The sequence below is a fragment of the Coturnix japonica genome, chromosome 16, assembly GCF_054131305.1.
Source record: "Coturnix japonica strain WE chromosome 16, WE-NBRP24, whole genome shotgun sequence".
Lineage (NCBI taxonomy): Eukaryota > Metazoa > Chordata > Aves > Galliformes > Phasianidae > Coturnix > Coturnix japonica.
Genome location: NC_140678.1, coordinates 1,001,273 through 1,015,232, shown reverse-complemented (window position 1 = coordinate 1,015,232; position 13,960 = coordinate 1,001,273). Strand labels below are relative to the sequence as shown.

Below are 13,960 nucleotides of genomic sequence, written 5' to 3'. Positions count from 1 at the left end.
AGCAACATCCTGCAGCCTATTCCAGCCCAGCACCTGCAGCCAGGGCTCAGCTGGGGCTGCTTAACCCACTGATGGGCCCCAGCTGGAGCTGGTGGGGCTGATGGGGCAGGGCTCAGCACTGGGCCCCTTCTGAGCTCTTATAAACCAGCAGCCTAAGAGCCCTCAGAGCTTTTTCTCCCTTTTCTTTTCCCCCCTGACTTTTAGGAGCCTCAGTTTGGAGGTGGGAGGGTTGGGCTTTGCTCCCTGCAGCTCTTGGATGTAGTGTCAGGATTTCCCACACTTCCCATTGTTGCTTTCCTTATGCAGGTAAGGGCACAGCCTCTGCCATCCCATCCCTGGGCTGGGGCTGCTGCTGGGGGCTGGGCTGGGGGCTGCAGCAGCCTGGAGCCCCCCCATCACAGCCCTTGTCCCTTATGGTGTCCCAGCTGAAGGATCATGGCATCGCGTAGCTCCGTGGTGGCCCTGGGGCTCAGCTCCCAGCCCAGCTGCAGCACCGCGCTGTCTGCACAAAGGAATTCCTTCCCTGGACTGCATCTCCCATCACAAAGCTGCTTGCTCAGCCAGGACAGCTTCTTCAAGAGCTCCAACGGGTACGTGGCTGTGTGGGTGTACATGGGGCTGAGCACTGCTCTTGTCTTGTGCCCATCTCTGAGCCCTTTGCCCTATAGCCTGGGTCACACCACTGGGCCTGGGCTCATGGCATCCCTGCTCCCCCTCAACCCCATTGCTATTGGGGCTGGGCAGCCCTGAGTATCCAACTCATGTCTGTGTCCCTGCTGCTCTCCCAGGAGTTTCTGTGATACAAGCAATGCTGTGGGCTCAGAACCCTTCAACTGCAGCTGCTCCATCCCTGACCCGCAGCTGATCTACAGGATCGTGGCCCAGGTGGAATTCTACCTCTCCGATGAGAACCTGGCCAAGGACGCCTTCCTCCTGAAACATGTCCAGAAGAACAAGCTGGGCTTTGTCAGCATCAAACTGCTGACGTCCTTCAAGAAGGTGGGAGGCTTCGGTGCCTGCTGGGCAAGAGGGGGCTTCTATTGGGGTGGTGAAGCAGGGAAGGGAGGGTTGTGTGGGGAGATGTGGGTCAGAGACTCAATGGTTTGAGTTGGAAGAGGCTCTTAAAGTCCATCTCCCATACAGTGAGCAGGGACACCCACAGCTCTGCCGGCTGCTCAGAGCCCCATCCCCTGACCTTGAATGGGATGGGCACCCACCCACCCCCCTCTCTGCTCTTCCATCCCTTGGCCCACTCTTGTGCCCCCCTCCCTGCAGGTGAAATACCTGACCCGTGACTGGCGCCTCACTCTTTACGCCCTGCGCTTCTCCAAGCTGCTGGAGGTCAACCAGGAGGGCACCAAAGTGCGACGTCGCGTCCCCATCCCCGACTCCATCCTCAACATCCCCCCCACCAAACTGCTGCTGGCCTGGGACCCGCTGCCCCTGGAGCCGGGTAACGCATCGCTGCCTCTGCAGAAGAACTTCATTGAGACCATCACGCAGATGTTCAGCCCCTTTGGAGCCATCGCCTCCATCCGCATCCTGCGGCCGGGCCGAAAGCTGCCATCGGATGTGAGGAAATACACAGCACAATTCCCTGAGCTGCTGAGCCACCACTGTGCGTTGGTGGAGTATGAGAGCCTGGAGAGCGCGCGCAGGGCATGCGAGGAGCTGGGCCAGCCCTGCGCCCACAGCATCTGCGTGGTGCAGCTGTCGGGGAAGGGATCCAAGCAGAGGAGCAGGGCTGAGGGAATGGAGCTGGTGGATATGCTGGGATGGAAGCAGAGAGCTGAAGCCTTCCCTTATGGCAATGGGGATTCGCTGTTCTGCAGCTCCATGGAGTCAGACGTGGCCTCATCTCAGCTCCTCTCAGCACCCACTTGGCCTCATGGCCACAGCTTCCAGCCTGGCTCCTTCAGCAGCCCCTTCACCGGGTCTCTCCTGTCCAGCACAGCCTTCCCTCCGCTCACTGCAGAGCTGGGGTTCAGCCCCAAGAGCCCCGATTCGTGCTGGGGGAGCATGTGGGCCCCGTGGCACAGCAGCATCCCCCACAGCCCCCCTATGGATGCCACGTCCCCTCCCAGAACCTCCCTGGCTGTGAAGCCCAAGTCCTGCATGCTGCGCCCGCCCCATGGGCCCGATGGCACCAAAGGCTTCTACAACAGCATTGGGAGAGGGAAGCTTGTCCTCGAGCACTGAGGCTCCTTTATCTTTGGGTTATGGGATTTATTATTTTTTTTTTAATTATTATTATTTAATTTCCCCTTTTTTCTTGAGCAGAACATCTCTTTGTTGTGGCCCACAGAGGCACTGCCGCTGTGTGTGGTTCTGATTTGGAGTGAGGATGCTCAGGGCAACATTCAAAGCTTTCCAATGCCTGAGCTGTCCTCACTGCCCATATTGGGGTCTGTTCTCAGCTGACGGTCACTGGTTCTGCCCCATCACTCCCACACACCCTGGGGATGATGATGGTGATGCCAAGAGCTCGAGCGTGGCAGAATGGTGGCACCATGGCCTGAAGGTGCTGTGCTGGCTGCATTGGTGTGAAGTGGAAGAGCTCAGATGTGGAATGCTCAATAAAGAGAGGTGAAGTTTCCAGGCATTTTCTGGCTGTGAAAGTGAGGTTATTTTTTCCCTCTGGTGTATTGGCTTTAAGGTGGGCAAATGAGGAGGGGAGTTGGGGGTGCTGTCCCAACAGCAGCTCTTTCCCTTAGTCTTCTTTGGGTTATTTTATGTTGTTTTGCTGTAGCAGGGAGGACAAGCCTCTGGAATGGGCCCTTAGGGTGGGTGCTTTAAGGGCTTTGATCAAATGTTGTCAGTGATGTCCATACCCCACCCCCACCCCCTCCTTTGGAAGTGACCCCATCTGCCTTTGGGATGAAGGCACTGCACCCCCCCACTGCCCTTGACCTGGGTTTCACTGCAGGGCTGGGGATGTCACTGTGTGTGGGGCTGTGTTTGTCCCAGCTCCCACCCGGATTGTTCCAACCCCCCCCCACCAAGACATGGAGCGGTTCTGAACAAACAACATTTAATAGATAACAAGAGAAAAGTTGTCTACCACCACCCTTATCCCTTCCCCCCTCCCGATCCCCATACAAGGGCTCTAACCCTGCTCTCCCACCCCACTGCTGCAGGTGGGCACCCTCTATTTGCAGCTTTTTCTCAGCAAGAAGCTGCTTTGTCGCTTCTTCCCCCTCTTTTCCAGCTTGACTTTGGGCTGCAATGCATCGCCCTGCGGTGGTGACAGCAGCAGAGCTGGCAGTGTCAGATCCTGGTGCATCTCCTGGGGGTTCATCCGGACGCTGTCGAGCTGCTCCACGCTCAGCATCATGCTGGAGGCTTCGGGGATGCTGTAGTCAGAGGAGAGCATCTCTTCGGGCAATGAGAGCGAGCTCATGTCGTGACAGGAGATGATATCATCCAGGTCAGCGAGATCCCCGAGGTCTTTGAGCACAGGGACGCTGCTGGGGCTGTCTTGTGTCACCCCCTCTGTCTCGGGGGAGCAGTTGAAGAGCCTCACAGCCTCCTCCAGCAGCACCTCGTCGGGCAGCTCTATGTCTAAGCTCTCCAGGTTGGCCCCCATCTCCTGGGGGTTGGGGACTGCAGCGGTGCCCATTGGGATGTCACTATTGAGGGGGATGATGCCACCTGTGGGCGCCCCGGTGCTGCCACTGGGAGGTGGCTCCGAGATCCTCATCTGCTGGATCTGCCCCTCCAGCTGCTGGAAGTTGGGGACCGTGGGCAGCAGTGGGGTCACAGCCGTGCCCTGCTGCTTATAGGGCACAAATTGCTGCGGTGGGGCCGGGACGGTCACCCATTGCTGCGGAGCCCCGGGGGCAGCGTTGGGCAGCGAAGGGGAGCCCACGGGGTTGGCAGGAGGGGGCACGGTGGTGGTCGCCCACTCGAAGTGAAAGACGCGGGGGTCGAAGAAGCAGCCGCACGGAGCCATCCACAGCCCTGCGGGGTACAGGGAAGTTGTGGGGGCTCCTTGGGACCCACATCGAGCTCACGCTGCGGGTAGGGGGGGGGGTGTCTAACCTGGAGGGGGACCCCGGGGTGCGCCGGGTGCCATCAGTGTCCCCATAGCCGGGGGTGCGAGGAGGGGCTGCTCCATCGCAGGGGGCTGGCAGGGTTTGGCTGAGCCTGGAAGAGATGAGACGATGCCATCAGTCCCATCCCAGACCGACAGGAGGAGCCCGGGGTGGAAGGGACGGGGCGGCCGCGTCCTCGTGGAGCGTTCGGGGTTGGAGCTCACCTGCGAGGCTGAAGAGCTCGGGGAGGATGAGAGGGGGAGGCGCTGGGGGGCCCTGGGGGCCGCGAGGGGGGCGCCAGGCGGCAGTCAACTCCATGCGCTGCTGGCGGACAGCGGGGCCAACCGACTCTGTGTTTGGGGTCTCCAACCAGGGGGTTGCCAGGGCTCCCAGCGTTCCATCCCCACCCTCATCACCCTCCTCGGGGCTTAAGGGCAGAGAAAGGGTTAACGGGGGGCTGCTGTGACCCCACAGCTGTGGGGCTTTATGAGGTGGTGATGGGGCACAGCCAGCGGCTCTTTGGCTCCATTGCAGCCCAGGGGCCGTTTAGTTGCAATCAGTGCTGGGACATCCCGTTTAGCCACCATAAGGATGTGTACAAACCACACAGCTCAGCCCTGCCAGGGCTCCTTGGTGCTGGAGTGATGCTGGGCAGCATGTGAGCATTGCTCAGCTGCACCAAAAGCCCCTGGAGGAGCTCATTCAGCTGCTCTTTGAGCAGGGAAGGAGCGCCCAGCGCTGCGGTGTGGCTCTACCCAACCTCAGCTGCTGTGCTCATTAATGCCTTTAGGGATATTTTGGGGGGATGAAGCTGATTCAGCTGAGCTGAGTCAGGGGTGTGAGCTGCCCGCACTCAGCTGCCCGCACTCAGCTGCCTTCACTGCTGTGTTCAAGTGGCACAGACACAGAAAAAACCCTCGAGGCAGCCAGGGGAAAGTCACTCCGTGGTGTCACCAGACCTGCTTTCATTCACCCTTTGCTTTGAGCAGAGCTCGTGATGGAAAAGCAGCTGCTTTGGAGATACCTCCCCCGCCCCTTCCAGCACAGCCCGTAAGGGGCTGTGTGACATCCAGGAGATGACAACAGCCTGTGTGTGCCCCTATAAAGGGATGGGACTCTGTACAACCTCATATGGGAGGAGACTGAGGGTGGCTTGGCTCCCCAGGACCCCCAGGCATTGGGTCTGTACACCCCTCACCCCCCCAATAAGCAGGTTTTGCCCCTAACCCTGGACACCCCCGTAGGAACAGAGGGCCACAATGCAAACAGCACACAGGGCTGAGTGGTCATGGCAGGCAACGATGCTCATCAAGGGAAGAAAGCAACCAGGCTTCTAAAAACATAAAGGTTTATTTCATTTCTGTGTGCAGCTGAGCAACGTGTGCCGTCCTGCTGCCTCCCCTGCGCTCCATGCTCCTATCTGTAGGAATTTGCCTTGTGCTTAGGCAGGAAGGTGAAGTTGGTGGGTACAGGTCCCAGGAGCAGCTCACTGAAAGGAAACAGGAGAGGTTTGTGTTCAGTACCAAATCACTGCCGCCCCCACCTGCTGCACAGCAATGGGGCTCCACTCGGATGCACCCAAAGCTTTCAGAAGTGTTGCTGCACCCAATTGACTCCAGCGCTGAGCTTGAACCCTGAGCCACAGCAGTGGGAACACAGACTCTGGGTCTTGGCACAGCCCTCATTGCTGGGGAGTCACTGAGGGTCAATGCCAAAATGGGATTCTAACTTTGGTGACCTGAATACCAGCTTTACTGCTGGCACCCACGTATCTGAAATCAGCCCAAGGCTCTGGGAGCTCCTCCCAACCTCTCGCTGTGCTTGTGCAGAGCCAAAACCCCGTTAGTGCCAAAGAGCATTAAGGTTGGATCCTAAAGTGATGCAAGGCAGCGCTATCGTGACTTATCCACGCTTAAGACTTCAACTATTTCACACTTGGGAACCCACGCTGGATTTTCAGGGTGATTTTTACAGTCAAGGATGGTTAATGTATCCATAAGACATGGCAGCAGAGCATCCCAGCAGGGCACAGTGCTGCGTAATGACAAGCTGTGATGGTGAGAGCAGAGCAGAGCACATGTGGGAGACCCCCTCCACTGGTTACAATGAGCTTTACATGCCTTACAATGAGCTTCAATGAATAAACCCGATCAGGCTGGAAACTGCATTTTGATGGCTATGAATCTCTGCAAAGAGCAGCGGTTGCAGAGCGTTGCCCAGCCTCACGTGGGCAGGTTCTGCTTGACAAGACAGCAATTAAAACTCCTGATTAAAACTTGACGTACTCATTAACTTGCTTTTAGGCAGCTGTTCCCAGCACTACCAGAACGGATAAGGATTAGCAAAAAGCAGAGAGAAGCTCGTAGCTGTGCTCTATTTTTGTTCATCTCCGTTTCCATGACACGAGGCACAGCAGCTGGCTGTGCTGTGTGAGCTCTCATTTCAGCTGGCTCAGAATTGAAGCAGCTTCCCAGCCCTTTCCTGCAGGCCTGGGGCTGTGGGGAGCAGCACTTGTCTGCATTCTGCTGCACAAAGTCAGAATGAGATCTGAGGGATGGGGGGGGGTCACGCTCAGTTCTCTCCAGCTGGGGATGCTGCCCCGCTGCTGAGCAGAGCTGTGTGCAAAGTGCTGACAGCCCCAGCCGTCCCATCGCTGAGCTCTCTCCTCTCAGTTCCTGGCTGTCCCAGGATGAACAGAGTGTCATGAGAGAGGTCAGCTACCCGAGGTCTGCACTGGGCTGTGTGACCTCCTGAGGCAGAGGGAGGGAATGGGAGCTCTTCTATGGCGACTCAAAGCTCGGTTAAGACCCCCAAGCGAAGCGCTGCTCCACCCCGTGCTTTGTTACCTGATTTTAACCCAATCATCCACATTTTGGCTGGCCATCAGTGTCTCCAGATAGTCCCTCCCTATGTAGTAAGGCGGCCGCTCATTGATCTTCTGAGGTAGGTGCTCCAATAACCCGACTGGAATGTACCTGCAGCGAAACACAAACGCTACGGGCACTGCGTGCTGCTGTTCAAATGAGCTGGGCCTGTTGTGGGAACAGCCCTGCAAACGGGGCACAATTACCTGCATAGGAATGAGAGCCATTCCAGCAGAAACTTCCTGGTTTTCTCCACTCCCTGAGTATCCGACCCCCAGTGCTCCAGGCCATAGTTGGTGAAGTCTCTGAGGATATCGAATCTCTCACTGGAGGAGATATCCCAGTGTCTCTGCTCCTTGATTTCAGTGAAAAGCCACGGTTTGATGAGTGCCCCCCTGCAGGCAAATCAAATGTGCACCGTTACTCCTGGGCCTTCAGATGCTTCAGAGGGGACTGAAATGCTTTCCAGCCCTTATTTGCCAGCCTGGTGCTACTTGAAAAGCTTTCAGCCCCTTTAAGTTCCCACAGATGCATGCTGTCCCAAGTTGCAAAGTGTAATCTCACTCAAAGGAAGCTCTTCTCATGTTTAGGATTAGTTTAGGTTATTGTTATCTCTTTTCTTCCCTTTACCCCCAGCACCAACAGGCTCAGAAGCAAAAGGGGAAATGCAACCACTTGCCTTGCAATCATAATGCCTGAAACTCCGGTCTGCATGGCTTGATTAGCATCTTCATAAGACAAAATATCACCGTTTCCTGTGCAGAAGGGAGGAGAGAAGCCAGAGGTCAAAGAGATGCAGCAGGGCAAGTCAGAATGAGCTAATCCAGGCATGGGATAAAATTCAAAAGGAACACAGGGTCACATTTAAGATCCTCAGGAATGTTTCTGATTAACGTTCCCATCACGAGGAGGAGGAGAGGTTCTCCTCTCCCTCCTTCTGCACTCTCAGCCCATACCCTGAGGGCTGAGCTGGGATTCTCTGTGCCATCCTGCCTACAGGAGAAAGCACCTGCTGAAACCAAGGTGTGATGCCCATCCCCTCCCCATCCTGCTCTGCTCCATGTTCCTTGTGCCAGGCTGCAAAGCAAAGCAAGCAGGCAGAACTGAGCTGCACAAGACTGGCTTTGTGGAGCAGTGCCAGGGCTGGATGTATTTGGGAGCTGTATTTCCTATCTTTTTGTTTGTTTGTTTAACACTTTTCAAATCAGAATGGTGCCCGCACCTACCAAAAAGAGGCATGGGGTTTGCTATTTTAGCACATTCTGCTATGTAGTCCCAGTCAGCAACTCTTGTGTATCGCTGTTCTCTGGACCGGCCATGCAGCTGCAGAAAGAATTCACTGTGAGACCCCCCTGAGCAGCACAAAGGAGGCAGAACAGCGCAGCAGCACTGCAGGGGTTTGCTCTGAGAAGGCAAAGTCACCAGGCTGGGGTAAGGGATCCTAATGGGTGCACAGCTGCTAACAAAGCAGGCTGCAGAGGTGGTTTGCAATGCTGAGAAAGGGCTGGATGCTTTTCTGAGCAATGTTTGGGCTATTTGCAAGGCAGAGCAGGAAGTGACTGTAGGCAGTGAAAGGGAATATTCACTGTGGGCAGGAACTACTCATCTCCATGCAAATGATGAGCCAGCCCTGATATAATGAAGCTCATCTGAATGAGGCCTCTGTTCCAAAGCCACCTCCTTTTGTAGTGGATACAAGCTCCAGGAGCAGTGAGGACAACGTTCTAAATATAAAAGCATCACAATTTGTCTCTCTTATTAGGAGAAAGCAATAGAAGACAGTACACAGACAAACAAAGGTGCTTGAAAGAGCTACTCAGCTCTGGGTAGGGGTTAAAGTCACATTGCACTCCAAGCTGACATGCAAGCAGAGCTCCCCAGACAGACTATTTCAAGCCCCAGCACATGTCCCAGTACCGTGACCATGGATGCTCCCCACTCCCGGATCTTGGGGATTATTTTATGGGCCACATTCATCTTTTCTTGCACCCCTGTCCGTATCTTCACGGTCAGTGGGACATCCAGCACCTGCAGAGAAGGCACAGTGAGGCTGGGCTGGGGCAGCATTCAGTTCCACCAGCTCCTCTCCTGCTGCCAGCCCGTGGTTGGACTCACTGAGTTCATCCCTCGGACAATCTGTTCAAACTTGTTAGACCGAGTCATCAGAGCGCAGCCTCCACCCTGGGGAAAGAAAGGTGGCACAATCAGGACTTTCCTCTTCCTTGCATAGAGAAGAGCAGCCCTCTACTCCAAGGAACACAGCTGAAGCTCAAAAGCTTTCCAGGCTTGTTGTGTTCTTTGTCGAAACACTCCCTTTCTCCTTTTTCCCTCCCCACTTCTGCCTGCTGCTGAAGTCTACTGTCCATAAATGACCTGATAACTCCAGATCAAACTGATAGCAGGTGGCAGCAGATGGCAAACATCAAACATCTATGGACAGAAACAAGGCACGCTGCAGAACATCTTACCTTCTTGTAGACCAGGTCGATAGGACAGCCAACATTGATGTCTACAAAGTCCACGTCAATTGTTTGGTTCAGGAGCTCTGCGCATTTGGTCATTGTGTCTGGAAACGCTCCCTCCAGCTACCAAAGGGTGACAGTTTGCATGAGTTCAAGCAGCAGCTTTTTTGCCTCTATCTGTCTGCTTGTCAAGATGATGGCACTCACCTGCACCCCAAAAATGTCCTCGGTGTGATGCCGTTTGAGGAGAGCCCACTCAGAGGACTGGCCCTGAAGGAGGTTAGTGCACACAGCCATCTCTCCACAGGTGACATCTGCCCCAAAGCGTTTGCATATCCTTCTGAAAGGGAGGTTGCCACACTGCAAGACAGCAGAGATATTGTTTGTGGGGAGATGAGCTCTGTTCCCAGTGTGGTAATGGCAATTTTTGACCAAAGGACAGAATTATCTACTTACTGTGGTCAGTGGGGCCAAGTAGAGCTTGCCTTGGATTTCCAACTGGAAAACAACCAGGGATGGAGGAGCATGTTAGCAGAGCTGAACCGGCAGCGGTAAAACATGAGGAGATTCCAGTTAGCGACTTTATCACCTGTCTTGAGAAAACTCAGTGGGAAACCCAGGAAATCACTGTTTTTTGTTGAAGAACCTCAACAGCTCCCTGACACCTCATCATTTGGGTAACAGAACCAGGAATTTTAACTGCTCCATTTGTTTTACTGCTCAGCTTGCAGAAAACTCCAACAGTTAAAGCTGTAGCAGGAGGTAAGACTGGCTAAAGGATAAGAGGTCAGAAGGAGGAAGCAATGCTCAGCCTCCCCTCAGGAGAGCAATGCACAGTATAGGCAGATCAACCAGCCCCAGCCTCATCTCTCCTTGTGCATCATTTCTACCCGCATTGACAGCTCAGCCCCTGATTTCTCTCATGTGCAAAGGGCTGAAGCTTCTCTTAGCTCTCACCCCTTCAATAACACCACTGGGTTCCAACATCTCACCCGCCTGCATCCTTCCCCTCTCATGACAGTAATGTGGTCCCCAGGCAGCTCAGTCCCCTCCCTCCCTGTCACCCAGCTAAGAGGTCACTTCTGTCTTCCCATAGGACAGAGACAGCAGCCCTTGACCAAGCTCTCACTGCTCACCTTCTTCTTCTCACATGACCTCAGCTTTACAATGTCTTCATCTGTCACTGGGCCTGCTGTTTTGGTGGGGCATCCCCCCTCACTTTCTGTGGGGTGAGGACTCTGCACAGGAGCTGATTTGGGATCTCCTCCCTCTGGTAGCACAGGACATTCTGAGGTGTCTCCCAGGCCATCCTCAGGCATTGTGCAGTTGGACACATCCTCACCCTCTGCAGAGTGCCCCGGAGCTTTGCCTCCCCTCCTATCATTGTGGTGGGGCTTGGCCAGGCTGCGGAGGTACTCATCAGCCTTCTTAAAGATAAATTTCTTCTTGCGTAGCTGGTGCTGGAGGTCTTTGGAGAGGTTGTTCCTCACCAGCGATTTCCCTTCCCACTGCTTGACCAGCTCCGTGTTGACCAAGTTCTGGTAGCCATCCCCAAGGTGGGCCTTGGCAAAGCGGCACGTGACGCCATAAGGACACTTGCCAAAGGTTTCAAAGAGCACACAGCTCTGCCCCAGGTCGGATGGTTTTGCTGCCATGTACTCCCCGACGTCATGAAGGAAGCGGCACCGTGGGCCAAAGTAGCACTTCTCCGCACAGCCCTTCAAACAAGAAAGAAGAGATTAAAACCTCTACCCTGTGCTTCCAGCTGTGGGCATATCTGTACAACCAAGGTGAGCCTGAAGAGGAGACAAAACCACACTGGAAACTGAACACCTGAGGTGCTATTTTAGCCCCATGGACTCAAGAAAGCTGATGCTTTGCTTGTCTTGTCCAGCCTCACCCTGCTACATGCTCCCCAAGCAGCCAACAGAGGCAGTTCTGTCAGCACAGCCCTCTCTGTGCCCTCAGCTCCCTCATTCTGAGCATTCACCTGGTGCATCTTTACCTTTGATCACTCTGGGATGTACTCTCCTAAGCTAAAACATAAAGAAACCCACCAAGAGCAAAGCAAGGCATCGTACCCCACATCGTACCTGCGTGACTGACGGACACAACCGGCTCTTCTCATAATGGTTGGGCTTCATGCAGGGTCTGCTCTTGTTCTGTCCTCGGGCTCGTTTGCGCCCCACAGGCTCCTTCTCCCCATTCTCAGGCTCCTTCTCCCCATCCTCGGGCTCCTTCTCCCCATCCTCGGGCTCCTTCTCCCCATTCTCAGGCTCCTTCTCCCCATCCTCGGGCTCCTTCTCCCCATCCTCAGGCTCCTTCTCCCCATCCTCGGGCTCCCCTGGGCTTTCTCCATCCTGGTCCTGCTCCAACCTCCCTCTCTTGGCAGGGGGCTCGCTCTGCTCATTACTGTCCTCCTTCTCCTCCTCCTTATCACCTCCCTGGTCTCCGAGCTCCCCGTTGGCCCTCAGGTAGGCATGGAACTGCTCCTTGGAGGTGACAAACCTGCAGAGCAACCACGAGGCTGTGAAGAACTGCACTGCCAGCACCAGAGTGTGCTCCCACCCTCACTCCCATCCTCATCCCCACCCCAATGCCAGCACCACAGGGCTCTGGAGTGCCCCCATCCCCATTCACCAGCCCAATCCCCAACTCCATCCCCATTCACCATTCACCATCCCAATCCCCATTCACCATCCCCATCCCCACCCCCATCCCAATTCACCATCCCAATCCCCAACTCCGTCCCCATCCCCAACTCCGTCCCCATCCCCATTCACCATCCCAATCCCCATTCACCAGCCACCATCCCCACCCCCATCCCAATTCACCATCCCAATCCCCATCTCCATCCCCATTCACCACCCCCATCCCCACCCCCAACTCCATCCCCATCCCCATTCACCAGCCCAATCTCCATCCCCACCCCCATCCCCATCCAGCAGTACCTCAGGAATAGGCCCTGCTATCCCGTGTAGGCCGCAGCCCCTTAGCGAGCAGCAGCAGCCCCCACCCTCTCCCCCAGCCGCCCCCCAGGCCCAGTCCATCCCCCCAGCCGTCCCATGGTCAGCTCTGCTGTGTGTCCGGTGCCGGTATGACCCGTTAAGGCCTCGATCCCTCACACTCACCGCTCCCGAACCGGCGCCACTCCAGCCGCCACCGCCGCCATTGCTGCCGCACGCGGCGATGACGTCACTCACGCGACGGGGGCGGGGCGGCTATAAAAGGGCGGGCGGGGGGCGGGCTGAGGCAGAGCGGCGGGTGGAGCGGGGTGTGCGGGTGGGGGGTGTATGGGGCTGCATTGAGGAGCCCCTCTATGCCCCTCTATGCTCCTATATGCCCCTATAAGCCCCTATATGTTCCTCTGTGCCCCTATGTGCCCCTCTATGCTCCTATATGCCCCTATATGCTCCTATGTGCCCCTATATGCTCCTATGTGCCCCTATATGCTCCTATGTGCCCCTATATGCCCCTTTATGCTCCTATGTGCCCCTCTATGTCCCTCTATGCCCCTATATGTTCCTATGTGCCCCTATATGCTCCTATGTGCCCCTATATGCTCCTATATGCTCCTATGTGCCCCTCTATGCCCCTATATGCCCCTATATGCTCCTATGTGCCCCTCTATGCCCCTATATGCTCCTGTATGCTCCTATATGCCCCTATATGCCCCTCTGTGCCCCTATATGCTCCTATATGCCCCTCTATGCCCCTATATGCTCCTATGTGCCCCTCTATGCTCCTATATGCCCCTATATGCTTCTATGTGCCCCTCTGTGCCTCGGGGCTGTGCTGGAGGTGGCCCAGCTGCTGCTCCTGTGGCTGTATTTGCTCCATAGGTTGTATTTGGAGCTGTAAAATAAACCACTGTGTGCAGTTCTTTGCGTGTATGCTCCCTCTGCATCCCGTACAGCTGATGGATGTTGCAGTCTCCTTCCTGATCTCTGTCCCCGTGTGCCACAAGCATTGATTGCACAGTGGGGCTTAAACAAGAAATAGCTGGTGGTAGAAGGGCTTTGTGCCTCCTGGGGTGGTGAAACCTTCCATTCCATCTCAGGCTCACATCCCTTCCCTACAGCTGCACTGCTGCCTGTGCATCTCTATTTGATGCTTGATCCTGGCTGCTGAGAAGGCTGGATGAATGGAGACAGACCCATCTCTTTCTTTCCTCTTTCTTTCCTCTCCTCTGGGATGAGTTTTCTGCCTTCAGTTGAAGTGCAGCAATGAAACAGAAAGAGGCAGGAGGTGCCCTGCTGTTTGCCATTAGGGGCTGCTAGAAGCTGGTGATGAGCAGCCGCTCCTGCAGTGCTGGGGAATTCCTGTGCTGTGTGTTTATGGGCATGGCAGGGTGGTGTGTGTGTGTATGTGTGTGGGATGGAGGTAGGGCTGCACTCAGGGCATTCATTTCAATGCTCTCCTCCCTTCTGCCACCTTCATGTGGTTCTCTCTGGGTGCTCCATCACACAAATGCCTTCAGGGAGGAGCTGGGGAGCCTGGCAGGGGGTTTCAGCTCCTGCCGAGGGTGGGCAGGTTGTGTGATAGAGACAAGCTGCTGCGAGAAGAGCTTTTGGCTGATTGGATATTAATTAGTTTTGGA

At 55.5% G+C, this 13,960-nt stretch overlaps 3 protein-coding genes across 12 annotated transcripts; 1 reads left to right on the top strand and 2 right to left on the bottom strand.

Annotated features, from left to right (window-relative positions):
• Positions 1-82: 82 nt before the first annotated feature.
• On the top strand, positions 83-2,602 carry LOC107325603 (la-related protein 6-like). 2 transcript variants are annotated; one of them, XM_015886655.3, is made up of 4 exons: positions 195-306; positions 426-590; positions 789-999; positions 1,276-2,602. In XM_015886655.3, exons 2-4 carry the CDS (start codon positions 436-438, stop codon positions 2,197-2,199), a joined length of 1,290 nt encoding a protein of 429 aa, XP_015742141.2. In that variant the 5' UTR covers positions 195-306; positions 426-435; the 3' UTR covers positions 2,200-2,602. The 2 variants fall into 2 exon arrangements, with proteins under 2 accessions (XP_085373463.1, XP_015742141.2); XM_085517337.1 differs by having other exon boundaries at positions 83-590.
• A 412-nt stretch (positions 2,603-3,014) lies between these two features.
• On the bottom strand, positions 3,015-4,465 carry PRR22 (proline rich 22). The gene is made up of 3 exons (XM_015886656.3): positions 4,259-4,465; positions 4,042-4,146; positions 3,015-3,960 (listed from the first exon to the last, which is right to left on the bottom strand). Exons 1-3 carry the CDS (start codon positions 4,350-4,352, stop codon positions 3,149-3,151), a joined length of 1,011 nt encoding a protein of 336 aa, XP_015742142.2. The 5' UTR covers positions 4,353-4,465; the 3' UTR covers positions 3,015-3,148.
• A 900-nt stretch (positions 4,466-5,365) lies between these two features.
• On the bottom strand, positions 5,366-12,551 carry DUS3L (dihydrouridine synthase 3 like). 9 transcript variants are annotated; one of them, XR_014934925.1, is made up of 13 exons: positions 12,492-12,551; positions 11,454-11,868; positions 10,497-11,078; positions 9,817-9,953; positions 9,568-9,720; positions 9,367-9,483; positions 9,014-9,079; positions 8,816-8,926; positions 8,125-8,221; positions 7,578-7,653; positions 7,105-7,293; positions 6,881-7,028; positions 5,366-5,523 (listed from the first exon to the last, which is right to left on the bottom strand). XR_014934925.1 is itself a non-coding variant. In XM_015886654.3 (13 exons), exons 1-13 carry the CDS (start codon positions 12,530-12,532, stop codon positions 5,451-5,453), a joined length of 2,091 nt encoding a protein of 696 aa, XP_015742140.2. In that variant the 5' UTR covers positions 12,533-12,551; the 3' UTR covers positions 5,366-5,450. The 9 variants fall into 9 exon arrangements, 2 of the variants coding, with proteins under 2 accessions (XP_015742140.2, XP_085373455.1); XR_014934924.1 differs by having other exon boundaries at positions 6,881-7,009; XR_014934923.1 differs by having other exon boundaries at positions 9,817-9,949.
• Positions 12,552-13,960: the final 1,409 nt, after the last annotated feature.